General features: G+C 41.8%; 1 protein-coding gene across 3 annotated transcripts in view; it reads left to right on the plus strand.

Annotated features, from left to right (window-relative positions):
• The window catches only part of LOC126544417 (uncharacterized), a 41862-nt gene that overhangs the window by 11389 nt on the left and 14343 nt on the right, over nucleotides 1–16130 (plus strand). For all 3 annotated transcript variants that reach the window (XM_050191730.3, XM_050191731.3, XM_050191732.3), the window contains 2 exons: nucleotides 643–718; nucleotides 3075–3173. In XM_050191730.3, the coding sequence (XP_050047687.1) occupies nucleotides 643–718; nucleotides 3075–3173 (175 nt within the window). The remainder of the gene's footprint in view (nucleotides 1–642; nucleotides 719–3074; nucleotides 3174–16130) is intronic.

Below are 16130 nucleotides of genomic sequence, written 5' to 3' on the forward strand. Positions count from 1 at the left end.
CTTTATATTATGTGCATGCTTAAGTTCTTTTTCCAGTGCCCAAGCTGCACCCTGGCCTCATAATCAGATGCTTTAAATATGCTATACTGCCAGTACTAACCTGCCTAGCCAAAACCTGAAGGATAATGGGCTTGTCAGGTAGCTAAGTCTTATGAGGGATGCACCGTAATGGAAAATGGTAAATGTAACATTAGGAGATGAAAAATAGGAATATGGATTAAGAAGCAAGTGTACATAGATAATTTTGCACTCGTAGCTGAGATTAGGATGAGAACGAAAATTTTTGGAGGTCATGTGGTATGTGGAACTGGAAGTCTATCAATGCAACAAAGGCAACAGCATGGGTACAAAGTAAAGAAAAGTGCAATAGAAAGCAGCATAGAATTACATGGACTGTGAAATTGGAATATTTCAACCTATCGGATGTGTGCGCAGGGCACACTTAATGAGAGACATTTTGGAGAGTTCTTTGCTTGAAGGAGACCTAATTGCTGCCGTCAATGCTGATGATGCATTTATCTTCTTTTTCTGGCTCTGTGTTAATTTTAGCAGCTTTCAGCCTAAGAAATATGGAACAGCTAGACTTCTTTAAATTTTTGTCGGTGTTTATTTCACTAGACTGAGGTTTCTTTTCCTTTTCAGTTGCAGCACCAGCAATTTGATAAGCTGGAAAGACAACACAGTGGCTCTGCTCCTTGGCGATCGTGTACCCACAAAGGTCAGTGAAATGAGGCTTGAAGCTTCCCTTAGTTGATGTCTATATTGCCTATCTTGCACACTAGGCTTTTTAACTCTTAAACAGCCACTTCCAAGATAGCTCGACTGACCACCTTCGCGCAAACCTGTCCAACACCAGGTGTATGCCCGTTTTGTGGTTTCAGCATGTTCCCTGCTTCTCAAGGTGCAACTCGTGCAAAAATAACACTGCGTACCTGTTGTTCCATCTACGGATAGGTCATTTAAACATCCACAACTTGTGGGGTTCTGAGAGCTCTTAAGGCAAATGTCTCAGTGCTCTGTCACTCTGTCTCACTAGGGCATCAATGCCAAATCATTGTGACAGGTTCATGCACCCTTTGACAGATGAGAGAGTTTATGAACTCCTTGTGCATTCTAAACCATAAATCATAAGTGATGATGAAGAACCAGCTTCTATGTAGCATGGAATTCCTGCTGACTCAACACATGGGAAAAAAAATAACAGCAGGGGCTGAAAATTGGAAGGGCAGCCACGGCAGTGGCCAGTGTGGCAGGCATGTCCATTTGGACTGTAACGGTTGAAAGAGTTTGCGACCTGTTTATAGATACTAGAATGGAGAAAACTATGACAAAGAGCCAGCTTTGTAGCACCCCTATCTAGTGCAGGAGTCGGGCTTTATACAATTGTACAGCATACAAACGGTACAAATATACACAGCACTGCACAGAAAAACATCAGCAAAAAAGATCACTAACACTCAAGCTAGCAAGAAACTGTCTGACGGAAGAGCGTGAATTCCTCCAGGCAGCAAGTTCCTGTGTTGAATAGTTTCAGCAGGAAAAAGCTGTATTTAAACGTGTCACTTCGCGACCAATAAGGTAGAATATTAAGACGATGATAGTATCTACGAGGGATGTTCCGAAAGTAAGTTTCATTATTTATTTTCACGCTGAAACATCATTGCCAAAAAAATAATAATACACCATGGCATCATGATCTATGCACCTTGCACCATTTTTCCACATAGTCACCACTGACATTGAGACATTTGTCGTAGAATGCAATCAGTTGGAAGAAACCACTCTGGTAAAACTTGGTGCCCTGCTATGCAAAGAATTGTCGCACAGCCTGCTTTTCCTTAGCATTGCTTTGGAAATGACGTCCCGAGTGCAGTTTTCAATGCAGGGAACAGGTGCCCATTCATACTCGATAACAGCACACACTTCCACTGGTGACCACGTTGTCAGCACGTGTGTCTCTCTGCCATCGTGATTTGTACTCTAACCTTGGGGACACCGGTCTGCTGCTGCTCTCTTTTCTTTGGGGCTCTGCGCATGCAGAATTTTTCCTCTGCTGACGCTCCTTCTGTCATTGAACCTGCAATGGTTGTGGATTCTAATGGCGATATGGTTTACTGCGCTGCATTTTCTCAGCTACAGTGTACAGACTATACAGGTTTCAAAGTTAGAATTTTGCTATGTGCGTATTATCTATGCGGGCAGGCTGCACATGATGTTATTTGTTAACTTCGGAGCTGCAAAAACACGTGGAGAGACTGCACCTGCAAATTTCTCCCCCCCACTAAATTGCATAACAAAATCAGCGCTGCAAAGATTTTTGCTGCGCACAATCAATATTTTTCAAGCTCATACTGGCAGCTCATTATGTGCAAGTGAATGCTGATTGGGATACGGCTGCTCTTCAGGGCTTCGACTGAGGAGCACACGGGGAAGACCAAAACCCAGTTGAAGAACGTGCTACGCGTTCATACATGATTTTATAGTACTATATCCACAAAACAGAAGAACAGTTGTGATTGCACCGAGCACTTTATACTAGCATCGAATACTGTATACACGATATGCTAGTTGCAGACAAGCTAAAGAATGTACTTGCAGTAGAAGTTCGTTCCTGCGGACTATAAAGCGTGTGCGGACTATAGTATGAAAAATATGGTAGCACTTTGCAGAAGAGCACATTGTGGACAATTTCAGTTTTTTTTATTTGCTAAGCACTTACACAACTAGTGAGTGGTATAAGTTGGTTTATAAAGGGTTGGTTTGAAAAGACAGTGAATGAAGTGGTAGCTTTTAAACTGCTGGTAAGTGACAGTTTGGTGAGTGCAATCAGTTTGCCATTAGATGACATAGATTACAAAACTTCAGTCGGGCTACTGACTACAAGTAAAACATAATAAGCAGCTACCATATAGACAGCTCATTTTTACAAAATGAAGAAAAGAAACGGCTGCTCATAATTTATATTTACCTTTTTTTCTATTAGCTGCTGCTACCTGTTCTTTGAAATCTTATGTCAGATGCGATGTCAAGCTGAATTTCAGTCACTTTACCATCATTTCTTATTTTCATTGCAGTTGTCAGTGTGGCTTGTGTTTTTCTGTTGGACGTTTGCGACCTTGGTGCTCATAATACGATGTGCCACGGCCGCTGACTTCAGCGAGAACAAGCGGGAGGTGAGTGCAAGCCATTCAACACATTGTCAGTGCTGCATACACTGTTCCTCACTTCATTATCTTCACTTCTGATTTCACCGATCACTATCTCATTTTCTTCTCTCACGGTTGTGGTGCCTATTGCAGCTGCTGAGCCCTTTTGCGCACTGCACTAACATTTGCACGTGCTGAGGTAAAGAAGGACTAAAGACAAGCGCTAAATCAAATTAGGCAGATGAAGTATTCTTTAGTATTTTTGTTAATTTCCCGGTAATATTCTGACTATTTAAAGAGAAAACGAAGGTCAAAACTTAATTTGCTTAATTCGTGCCGAAACCCCAGCACTGGGAGGTCATTGCAATATCAAGGATTTCAAAATATTTTTTTGTATTTAAGCCACTGGGGTCCAGTAACAGTTCTGAGAAACTGCTACGTCTTCAACTTTTTTCCAATTCGTTGTAGTCCATGTTTAGGGAAAAATATATAGCTAGGCCTTAGTAGACGCCGTCATAATTTATGTCAAAGTGAGCAGCTGCCTGCAGGAACTTGAAGGTGGCGTTGCCACCCATCTTTTGTTATTGCATAGTTTCCGGCTTGCCAAGCCCGCTGTCACCACAACAGTGGTATTCTTAATGTTTTTGAAGGGAAATTTACTAATAAAGCTTAAATACTTTTTCTCTTTAGCGTCGCTTTAACTTTTTATTGTGAGAAGCACTAATGTAAATGGTGACATTTAAAACATATTTTACTAACCTAAACGCACTTGTTCTTTGATTTGTATTTATGATGTTGGTTAGTATGTGCAAATGACACCACAACGACAGGACAGAAAGCAGATATCTCGGTAGCTGCTGGAGGTGCGAGTGTACAGCCTTGTATGTAGAGTGTTCTCTTGCACTATTTTTCACAGTGAACATTCGTATCAAGCAAGTCTATTAAATAGCTGAGGGATTGTAAGTATACGGCACTATAAAGAGTTAGTTTTGCCCCTACATCTGAAATGCTTTTTTGTTTATTCCTCCCGTGGAGTGCAGGTTTGCAAACACAGTAACACATGCCGAGAAAATGGCTTTTCAGCCAGTTCTAATGCTGTCTTGTTTTTGGCGATGTTGAAGCTGTGAACGATATAATGAAACTAAATTTCTAGCAGATCAAGATAATTTGTTTGAAGACCAAGAAGGATATCTGATTGGGCTCTGGTACTGACCAACCCAGAGACAATTTCTAGAAATTTACCTTAGGTTACATTAAGTGGGGGGGGGGGGGGGAGACTGCACATTTTGTCTGTGACTACCTTCAGGTTGGACACTATTAGGGTGAAATATCTGCTTTGCAAACCTTCCACACTTTTTCAAACCACGTGACTGCACTTTCACATATGGCTATCACTGCTATATGTTGCATACATAATGTTTGAGCAAACTGTGAACAAGGTTCGCGTTTTGCTCATCGTCTTGAATTTCCATCTCCCACATTCCCCGTGTTTTCCCTGGATACATAATGTTTGTTACTTACACTCTTACATTTTTTTAGCTGCTCCTTTTTCCGTTCTGTAACAACTCTTCTCAGAAGTTCACAATGACCTTTCAGATTAGTCATATTGATGTTTCTGTCAGTAACCAAATCAGCTGCATGCAGAAAAGAAATAAAAATGACTGTTCTGCCTCACGATTTTAATCAGTCTTGGTGCGTGAGACCTGAGCATGCTACCTCAGAGCTATTGCAGCTCTTCCATGAAATCACAGAGAACAGCTGCATTCTACGAGCTTGTGCTGCGCGCACATGGATGAAGATTATGTATGTCGGGAGATACAGTAGAACCTCATTGGTATGTTCCCATTGCGTACGTTTTCACAGCACCAAAGTTAGCAATCGAGAACACAAAAAATGACCCAATAGAGGTATGCTGATTTCTTACTGGTTCATACGATCACCGAAAACACTACTTCTCGGCACCAACATTCAGCACCTCGCCAAGCTGTGATCGTATGGTACGTTTTCTGGCCACTAGATCCCACGTAAACAAGAAAATGTGCGAGGCTCGCATGATCGAGAGCAGTATATAGCAGCACGCCGCGGCAGCTTCACCGCAATACTTGCCCGCCTGTCTAACGTAAAAATGCCGGCGCGCACTCGATTTCACATTTCGGTACCAGCAAATCTTCGAGGTCGTCGCACGCAGCATTTACAGCTATCGCCGTCAATCCTATTGCAATAAGCATCTTCGTCTATCTGTTTCACAGCACGTGGTGCCGTCGGAAGTGTGGTGCATGCTTTTAATAGGTGATCACTGAAACACATTGCCCTTCCATGCAGACTGTGACCATACTGGTAATGAAGACTTAAGGAGTCGCCATCTGTCAGAAGCGTCTTGCTTGCGTAGTATGAGGGATAATGTGGCATGCTCGTCATAGGTTTAGCTGTCGGCGCTCAATAAAAACACCACGTGGGAGCCCTCCTGGTCATTTCTGTAAGTGCTCTTGAAACGACAGAAGTTCTTTGCTGTCAAAATAATTACCTTGAGCAAACAGAAAGCACAGAATGGTTTACAGACTGAATACGCACTGAATACGCACACTGAACGCCCACCGCGCGCGGCCGCTGCAATGCAGTCCCCCAAACTGGTTTCTTCTGTGAAAGGCAAGCAGTCGCTGAGAGCAAACTATGTGAAATATGTTCTTATAATGGGCTGTCTATATATATAAATGGAGCATAACAGAATGAAGCGTCAATTGAACGATTGCACGGGCTCGCAGCGAACGACTGCGCGTCTGCATGCATGTCCGTGCACAATGTTTCACTTTCACTGCAAGCACGTTTCTGCACCGTGCCGTGAGCTTTAGGCCCCAGCATACGAGCACTCGAGCACCATTCCCTATCCGTTCCAGTTAACTTTCCAGTATCTAGCAACAATAAGTTCATAGATCGAAGCTTCATGACATTATCCGGGCGTGGGTGGCCATCTCAGTGTGTGCTTTCTGCTACTCACCAAACATTGCAGCTCCGACGCAGTAGCAGAAACCTTCCTCAAGGAAGTGCTTATGCACTCCCGAGTTGTAGCCGATGGCTGCTCGCCGGTTTTAAGTTTCGCGATCCAAGCTTCACGCAGCTTCTTGTCCTGCGGGTACGTGTGAAGGCTGACACCGGGCTCCGTTGCGTACGCCGGGAACTGTGGTACCGAGGAGTAGCCTACCATGTGAGACTTCTTCAAAGGTGGCTACTACCTATTATGGTGCTTTCAAGTGCTGTCAAGTAGACAGTCGAAGTGGGAAAACCTCCCCACTTAATCTGAACCGCTGCGCAGGTGAAACTTCAAACTTTTGTTTTCAGATTGCTTCGGCGCTTCACAAGCAGCCGACGCGCCTGCTGTGTCCACATGATCCCTCATACCACGTCAGTACATATCAAGAACAGTATATAGCTGCCCGTCTCATGTGAAAGTGACGGCGTGCAGTTTCTCATTCCAGTACCAGTTGTCACCGCCAAACCTGTTGCAATAAGCATCTTCACTTCTCTGTTGTACAGTGCGCGGTGCGTAGTGCCATTTGTAGCGTACTGCATGCTTTTAGTAGGCGATAATTCAAATGCGCCAACGTTTCTTGCTGCTGGCAGCGCGATGTAGGCATCACATTTCGTTTCGGCAGCATCCGATGTCGCCCACCAACTTGATTTCGTTTCGGTTTCCCGTCGACTTCTTAGAACACGACGCAACAGGAAAACAACAGAATGCATGCATGAACATAACAGTGTAAAAGTCAAGTCCAAGTTGCACCTTTTATACTGTTATGTTCATAGATGCATTCTGTTGTTTTCCTGTTGCGTCGTGTTCTAAGGATAGAACACGATGTATATATAGTTGTATAGGGCTGTGCTGTGGATTTCTGACCGTATGAAGTGATTTCTTTTCATGTTTCTACATATTTTTTATATTGTTGTTTCTGCTATGAGAAAAGGAGTAGCCATCATCATTATAAGGTGACTGTGTCTCTTTCTTTTATTTTCATTTCAATAAAAAAAAAATGCGTCAAAGGCTACCGGAATACATCAGCTCAACGCGCATCGGCATCTCGTGCAGCAATGATCCGCGCGACGCTTCGAATTACGTAGATGTCAACAATAGCCGAGTCTGTCAAAATTTTTTAGTTCCTTTGAATCGTGCATTTTCCTGGTTAGTTCCTGGTTATTCTCTCATATTCTTTTTCAAAACGTATGAACAAGGTCCTGCTGTATACCACCTGTTCCTTTTTTTTTAGTTTGAACAGATATTTTAAGATCACCTGTAACAGCACTAATCCACCTTTTCAGGTGTGATTATGGAAGAAGTGGACGTTACTTGCAAAACAAATTGCAGTGTTCAGTGAGCTAATTAAAAAAGTTCACAAGCTAACTTCCTAACTGAGCATGTTAGGGCGTGTATTACAACTGCAAAATTGAAAGCAAGTAGTGGTGAAGTCATGTTTGCTTAGCATAAATACGAAAAATATCACCGCTTTTGAGATGCCTATTCTGCTTTAATGTAGACTACGACATACATGAGCGTTAAAGATAGCAGTTTCTCAAATACATGTGTCAAGCAGTTTGGGAGGACTTTAACTGTAACACCAATGCATTCTTTAGCAGATTCTGTAGATGGGCCTCTTGAAAGTGGGGCTAGTTTTAAGATTTCTGGTAATCGGACATGACTTCACTACCGCTAGGCTTCAGTTTTGCAATTGTAACACGTATCCTGAAGTAAATAATTTCAAAAAATATTTAGAGAAACTTTTCAATTAGCCACTTAAATATTGCCATTTGTCGCATACATAATGCCAAGTTCTACGGATAACCCAGCTCAAGAGGCTAAATTGAGCTACGTTCTCCATGCGATAAAAATTTTTTTTCTGAACTGAAAATATTTAGAAGTTACTTCTTGCGTATCGCATAGAAGGAAATGCTTCTGACATACAGTTCTTTCCCGCAATTAGCGCATCTACTCTGTCATTCTTTTCAGCCAGTCTTTCCTCCTCCTCTTATCTCTGCAGCTCGCATATTCACCTCCCCTTACTGCTTTCTTATCTCAATGCTTCCTGGACTTTTGTACTTGTATATTTCGGGCTGCAGTGTATTATGCTAGGAGTGTGCGAGTATTCAAAATGCCTGAATAATTAATGAAATATTGTGAAATTTGATTCGGTATTTAAATCGAATAATCACTATTCCTAATTGAGAATATATTTACTGATAGTCTTTTAAGGTATTAAGTCGTGAAGTCTGGGCAATCAAGCATAATATTGAAGCAGAAGCACGATGAATGCGATTGTGGGAACCATAGTAGACGAAGAACACAAGTTACATAGTGAAGCACGCTATATATCGCTTGGAAAGCCTGACCTTTGCTGCTAAACCGCCATCATTTGCACTCACCGAAGAGTCCTGAGTATGCAAACAAACTGCTTATTTATTTCTAAAGCTCCATTTGCACATTTAATAAACATGAAAACTGCTTCTCGACCTAGTTGGTATTGGCTGAAAGACATATTTGCTGCAAATAGGATGCATACAAAAAAGCAGACACATTCACAGCGACGCAGGCGGCACTTGCAAGTGATTTATTTGGGTACAGACTCGCGAAAATTTCTAGACAAGAACACGTATGTGCAGGCTAATCACAATAATTGAGATAACTAGCTGTCGAACAATCTTGCCTTCGATAAAAAAAATAGGGCTGATGGATCGAATTCACCTTCCTGAAGTGTAAATTTATTTGGATTTATAGTCCATTGTTACTGTGAGACAGCTTTTGCTCACGGTCTATGGACTGCAGGTTCATACCTACCAACTCTCCTGAATTTTTTGTAAGGTTGACTAATTTGGGCTCGTTTTAGGATTTTAGGAATGTTGCGTCAATTTTTATGAAAAATATAATCTGTTACAAAACAGTTTGGCTCATCAGACTCCAAACCTTCCATTAGAAATTTGCTAATGTTGAAAGGATTGTACTTGCTTTTAGGGAGTTCATATATAGACAAGTTCTGGAAGCAGGCAACATTAGAAACGCTATAGTTGCTGAAAGTTGGTAATCTAAAAACACTTGTGCTGCTTGTCACTATCTACTGTGCCTGTTATGTTTGTGTGCTGCTTCTAGAGATAAATCATCTCTAATAAGACGTGTGTATGTATCCCTGAAAAGGTGCAAGTTCAGGGCAAAATATTTTTTCAATGTGCGCTATGCTCCCAATCAGTGTCGTGTATGCGGGTATTTATGAATTTTAAATATGGCAGCTTGGCAGGTCTGTATGTTGCAAATTAAGTTCTTTTAAATGAGCTTTCATGATGGCGATGGCATGCCACCATTGTTAACCTGCATAAAAATTTTTTATGTTGCCATCTTGTGATGATAGTGGCAATGACGCTGGCACTGACTAGTGGTAAGAAAAGCCGTGAACGAAGCTTTCGTTTTGTGTATGATTATAGTGTGCAGGCATTGTTCAGGCCCATTTTCTTTGAAAAATGGTGCGCGTTGGAATAGGATAATTACAGTAAAAGGTAGATGAGCAACGAGCAGGCCACAAAGGCTGAACCTGTAGCTTGAAATGTGCTTTGGGCTTCACAGGAATACTAGATTTCCACTGTTGCTGCTACTGCTGTTGACCATTTTATGGATATTTATTTATTTTATTTTATTTGCAATACTGCCAGTCTCGGTGAGACCAATGCAGAGGGGCACAGTTTTACAAAAAGAAACAAACGTGATAAAATGATAATAGAGTGGGATTATCTTCTGTGATAAAAGCTTTAAAGAATCATATCGATGGGAACAGCACTTCTCTGTCATCATAAAGTCATATCATCATCATCATTTATTATTATTATTATTATTATTGTTGTTGTTATTATTATTATTATTATTTTATTATTATTATTATTAGGTCTCAGGCTAGATGAAAGCCTATCCCAGTTTCCAGCTGCCTCCTTCTTGTGTCAACCCACAAATGTTTCCAAGGTGTCTACTGTCAGGAAAAATCTAGAAAACTTGTAGTTTTCATGGAATTTTCTAGTTTTGTAAAATTAAGGAAAATACAAGAAACTGAATTTTCACCCTGGTTGCTTTAGATTGGGGATATTCTTAGCTTCAGTGGTTATGGCAAGCCTAGTGGTATGCCTGAAGGAAGCATAGTTTCAAGTGAACTTTGCTGGTTTTGTGAGCATGAGCCTGGCCAATTAATCATGAAGGACATGCTTCAATCAAATATTATAGTGCAACCCACCTGATTTATAGCATACTGACAGCAGGTGAAAATTATGGGCTGGCATAGTACCTTGGCAAGCAATAAACCATAATTGTTTTCTTATGCCTGAACCTTCAAGGTTATAGACTGCGAGGGAATTTTCTTAAAAATGCTCGGGGAAAGCCTGGAAAAACGAGGAAATTTGGAAATGGTAATGTAGGAGACATCCTGTTTTCTAGTGTCTCTTTGAGAGCACCCTCCAACATTGAGTAGTGAGGGATCTTGACTCTGGCAGCTTTAATGTGAACCAGTGTTTATTGGCCAGTTGCCTTTTCCTAAGTTTACATGCCGCATGAAACTTGCTGTAGAAAGGTTGCTCCACATCTGCCGCCATGGCAATTAGTGTCACCGACTAACACTTCCAGGGCTTGCGCACATACGCATGCTGAAATACCTAGGAAAGTCATCGATATAATTGCCACCGATACATACCAAGTGATAGAGCATTACATGTGTTAAGGCAATAAGCTGCCTTTTCTACCATGTTAACTTATTTTTTTTTAGTATTTTTACATTTAAGTTTAAGATAATGTAGTGTTTCTTATGCTTTTCCTTGACTTCATTATCGGTTGGCTTCACAATAGTGTTACATGAGGAAGGACACATTACTGTGTAACTGCCATATTCAAGGACTTGAAAACCCTTAAGTTTCACAGGGTTCCTCAAAATCCTTGAACTTTAGTTTTGGCTAAGCTTAGTTGCGAGTTCCTCCACTGTGAATCAATGTTTTTCCTGTACAGATACCTCAACACTCTCCCAGCCCATTCACTTTCTTCCATATTCCTCAGTCGCGAGTTAAGAAGTTAACTTTATGAGGTAGGAAGACACCAGTATGGATTAAAGAGCAAACGGGCATCGCTGATACTTTATGAATGACATTAAGAGGGAAGAAATGGAGCTGGACAGGCCATGCATGCAGTGACCAGGGCAGATAACCGGTGTTCTATTAGGGTTACAGAATGGGTGCCAAGGGAAGGGAAGTGCAGTCGAGGAGGTCAGATGCTTAGCTGGTATGGTGAAGTTAGAAAATTAGCAGGCATAGGATGAAATAAACTGATGCAAGATGGGGGTAATTGGAGATTTCTGGGAGAAGATTCACCTTATTGTAGACATAAATTAGGATCATGATTATAATTATCACATTATGCCATTTGCAAATAAGCAATATACTAGACGGATACAGTGAAGAGGGACAGTGGAAACACGTGAAAATGTGTCTCACTGAGAAAAAACCTAGGTAGCACTGTACAAGGGCTGCTAGTGCTTTGTTTTCTTGTTTTTGCAAACATTGAGATGGTGCTTTAATTTCTTGAAGAAAATTATGACACTCATTTAATGCCGTGTTTTTAATCTCTAAGGGAAGGTGAGTGTTAGTTTCTTTTAAGCATGTGGTTTTTTTAATTTTATAACTTACTAAGGAAAGTTTTCTTCATTAACTATTGGGTTTGTTGAAGTGAGGTGCATGAATGGAATAAGGGTGGGTGGTCTGTCTTTTGGCTGCCTGCTTTGCCTAACAGAGTGCTTACTGGCACAAAAATCATGTTTTGCTTTTTTTTTTTTCAGTTAAAACATAGTTACTGACTCACTGATCACTGCATGTGGCTTCACTTCCTGAGAAATGCAATTACTAATCAATTGCATTGATTATTTTGCACTAGAAGTAAAATGTCGCTGAAGAAAAAAAACTTAGGTAGCACTACAGTGAGAGATTAAGCTTTTATAATAAATCCATCACTTATTGTAGCCAGGATACGGCTTTCGTCAGTGAGAAAATGGGAGTGGCACCAAGATTTTTAGAGCTATGGAAGTACTTATCATGTGACATGAGCAATGATTGATTCGCAGAGAGCACTAAAGAGCTGAAGTTATGCGGGGACTGCTTCAAAACTCATCGGTTTTGGTGCAGGTGTTTCAAATTGAGCAACAGCGGGATTTTGCTGTCACCTTTTTATGCAAGAAAGTTGTACGTTAGGACACAGAGAACGATGGTAGACTCTTCACAAATAATCTATGAATCTCACTCTTTTCTTTCTGTGTGCAGTCGAGAACACAAGGACAGGTTCATAAACGTGAAACAGGACTGTACAAGTGTTTCACTTGTGCAGGCTTGTATCATCAGAGTTTGTATGCTTATCCTTGTGTCCCTAGCTAGCACAAGAAATGTGAGAACTTCGCCAACTAGCGCAGTTTCGAGCATTGTTAATTGCATTGTATTTCAATGTGGCCAACTGAAATCGCGCTTCAGTCGCAGCGTGACTTCGGGCTTGAATTCGGGCCTGCTCGACTGCAGAAATCTATGGTGGTGGTGGTGGTCACACGGTATCACTAACCAACCACGCTCTGGTCAGTCAGTCATCACAGGCCATAGTGAAACAGTGTCATCATAAGCTGAGTGTACCGTACGCCTGTCTTAACATTTTCCTACCAGTGCAGTGAAGGCTCGGTGTCAGGGCTTGCCCATATTGAAAAAAACAAGAATTCTGCTGTGAAGCTTTTGTTGAGTCGGCTTCGTGTGAAGGGTTAATCAGAGTAATGCAATGGAGCAGTACTTTCTCTGGAAATCTGTTCTGGTTGCTTGATGGGACCCATGACTTTCGCTGGACTGTGTGGAGCCGGAGAGACAGAGCACGGGCACCCAACGGGGTAATAGGGAAGAGAAAGTGAAATGGAGACAAAGGACCAGGCTTCACACTTGCGAGGGAGAAATAGAGAGAGGGATCTTTAATGAAACCCGGATTAGTTTGCCTGGTGGCCCATCTAGCACGCTACTATGGATGAGAATGACGAAGAGATGAAATGATATGCCCAGTGCACATCACAGATACACAGCACACAGAAAACGCACCTCAACACTCGAGATGTGACAGACTAGTGCTACTGAGGAAGGTTAAAGGCGCTTTCATTGAGAGAGATGCGCAGGCAGAGTTAGTCCATTGCCGAAGCACATGTGTCAAGGGATGAGAGTCTTTGACAAAAGTTCAGCACTGACGTTTGAGCTGTTCTTTCTAATGTGGAGGCCCTGCAAACGCTGATTAAGTGAGCTGTGTCTTGCCATCAATTTCAGTCGGGGCACAGTGGTGGTCTTGTTTATTTAATTTTAAATAACAGTTGTTTAGTATTGGCTACATTTATCTGAATGCAGTGTAAACATGCCCGGTGCCCACTTGTTGAATGGGGTTAAGTGTGCAATGAAGAAAGAAAGAATTTACTGTGTGTGCTAACAAAGCAAAAATTAAATTCCGACATTAACTTGGGTCAGAGTTGTGGAACAATAATGTTCCATGCTGAAATTGTATCTTAATTTGTTTTAAGAATATGGAAAAATAACTACACAGCTGATTGCCTTAGTGTACAATGCACACTTTATATTTTTTACAAAACTGAAGTGAATTGGATTACTATTGATGATTGAAGATATTAAACCTTAAATATGTACAGGCCATCAGGAATGTGGGGAGGAAAGTGGACATTGTAAAAAAATCCAAATAAATTTATCACATCCAGCTACATCAACAGTGCAAGTTTATTCAGAATTATGTTTACAAATAAAAATATATTTGAAGAGCAGGGTTATGTTTTAAAATTTATAAGTGTAATTGTTATAAAAGCTAAAGCAGCATAAGGTACATAATTTCGTTCTTGAAGAAAGACAAAGTCTGAAATAATACTGCCGAACAGTATGCAGCATACTGTTGGCGAAAACTTTAGTGTTTCACCGAGTTATGGTGCAGACTCTGTAAACAACCCCATGCATGTAGTACACGTGCAACTTCTGTCAAGTTTCCTCATCGATGCGCAACCTTTACATGCGTCGATGCATGTAACATGCAGCATGCACCTCAGCAAATGAAATGCACGCAAGTTAAAGCTAACTAGAAGACATTAACGTTTCATTCTAGAAAACTGCATCATTAAACTGCATAGCATTTACATTTGTTTCACACCTTCTCTGACTGTCTTTTTTGTTTGTATTCTAGAAGTTCGTTAATGAAGTAGAAAATAGCCCAGTCTTAGACGTTGTTATGGGCTGTTAAATTAGGGTAATTTGAGTGACTACAGAAAACACATGAGTGCAGATATTTATTAAGGTGATATGTCACAAGCTATATTTCACTGCTAGCCCTTCCTACTTGGTCTAAGTTCTAATGGAAAGAAATGTTTAAAGTAAAATGCCTAATTTCATGATAGTTTGCAGTCATGTCACATGTGAAGCAAGAATTATTTTTATGATATTACCATATTTACTCGCATGATGATTGCACTTTTTTCAAAAAAATATTGATGCATATTTAGGGGTGGGATCATCACTCGGGGTAAATTTTCTGAAAAAAAAAAAAATTGAGCACCGAAGACGCAAAAGGGCAAGTTTCAGGTGAGATTTCTTACGATAGCTATCGTGAACATAACCAAACATAAAAGTTGAGTAAGGCTCACTTTATTCCGAGTCTGAATCTTCACAGTCATCGCTGCAAGCTTCGTTGTCAGAACTGGCTGTGTCATTGCTGGAGGGATCATCACAGTCCACCAGAAAGTCGTCTTCGGTCCCGTCCAGCCTGTTGGATATGCCGATTTTCTTAAAACTCTTTAGCCACTACCTCGTCAGGGATACCACTCCATGCTTCGATGATCCAGGAGCAAAGAACCTCCATGCACAGTTTTCTGATTTTGCCACTCGGCGTCAAATCATGTTTGCCTGCCGCCATCTACTCTGCATACAGTCTTCGAACATTGTCCTTAAATGGTTTGTTCAGTGATACATCAAGAGGCTGTAGCAGCGATGTCAGACCCCCAGGGATGACTGCAATGTCCGTGCATAGCGCCTTAAGCTCAGCTCGAACATTGTCGGCAAGATGACCTCGGAAGCTGTCCAACATCAGAAGCGAAGGAAGCAGAAGCGCTCCTGGCCTTTGTCCTCAAACAGTCTTGACCCTATCGCCCATGAGTTCTGCCATCATCCATCCTTTTACTTGAGCACAGATGTGGATGTCACGGAGAAAGTTACCCTTTGGAATAGTCTTCCGTTTCAGTATGACGTGTGGCGCAAGCTGCCGCGCATCTGTTGTCACTGCAAGCATTACGGTGCATTGCAGCTCCTTTGCACCAGATGTCTTCATGAGGACACTCCAAGCACCCTTCTTGTTCACTGTTGTGTTTCGGGGCATGTCGAAGATCAACGGAGTTTGGTCGGCGTTCCCTGTTTGCGACAAGAGGAAGCCATTCTTCTCGTGGATCCTTGTGACGAAGCGATGAAGGTCTATCACCTTTTCTTCATACATGGATGGGAGCCGCTGGTACAACGACGTCCGCCGCTTCAGTCCATTTCATCGCATGAAGCGAGTCGTCCAACCAGAGCTAGTGTAGAAGTCCTTTGCGATGATTCCCAGCTTCCTGGTAATTGCACGCGCCTCCGCCTGTATCATTTCCAATGATACTGCACGACCATCTTTGTGCAGGCCCTTCACATATTCAAGGACCGCCTCCTCAACGTGAGGGAACTTGCCCGTTTTGGGTCCGCGGAAAGCCCGGCGTGTCCCGTCAGTAGCCGTCAGCTACTCACGCTGATTTTTCCAATACTGTATTCGGATTTCGACACCGAAATGCCTCCCAGCAGCACGGTTTCCATGCTCCAGCGTTTAGTCAAGAGCCTTAAGCTTAAACGCGGCCGTAAGACTTGCATACCGTCCCATGGTGAAATGGCACCAACACAATC

This window comes from Dermacentor andersoni, chromosome 10 (assembly GCF_023375885.2).
Source record: "Dermacentor andersoni chromosome 10, qqDerAnde1_hic_scaffold, whole genome shotgun sequence".
NCBI lineage: Eukaryota > Metazoa > Arthropoda > Arachnida > Ixodida > Ixodidae > Dermacentor > Dermacentor andersoni.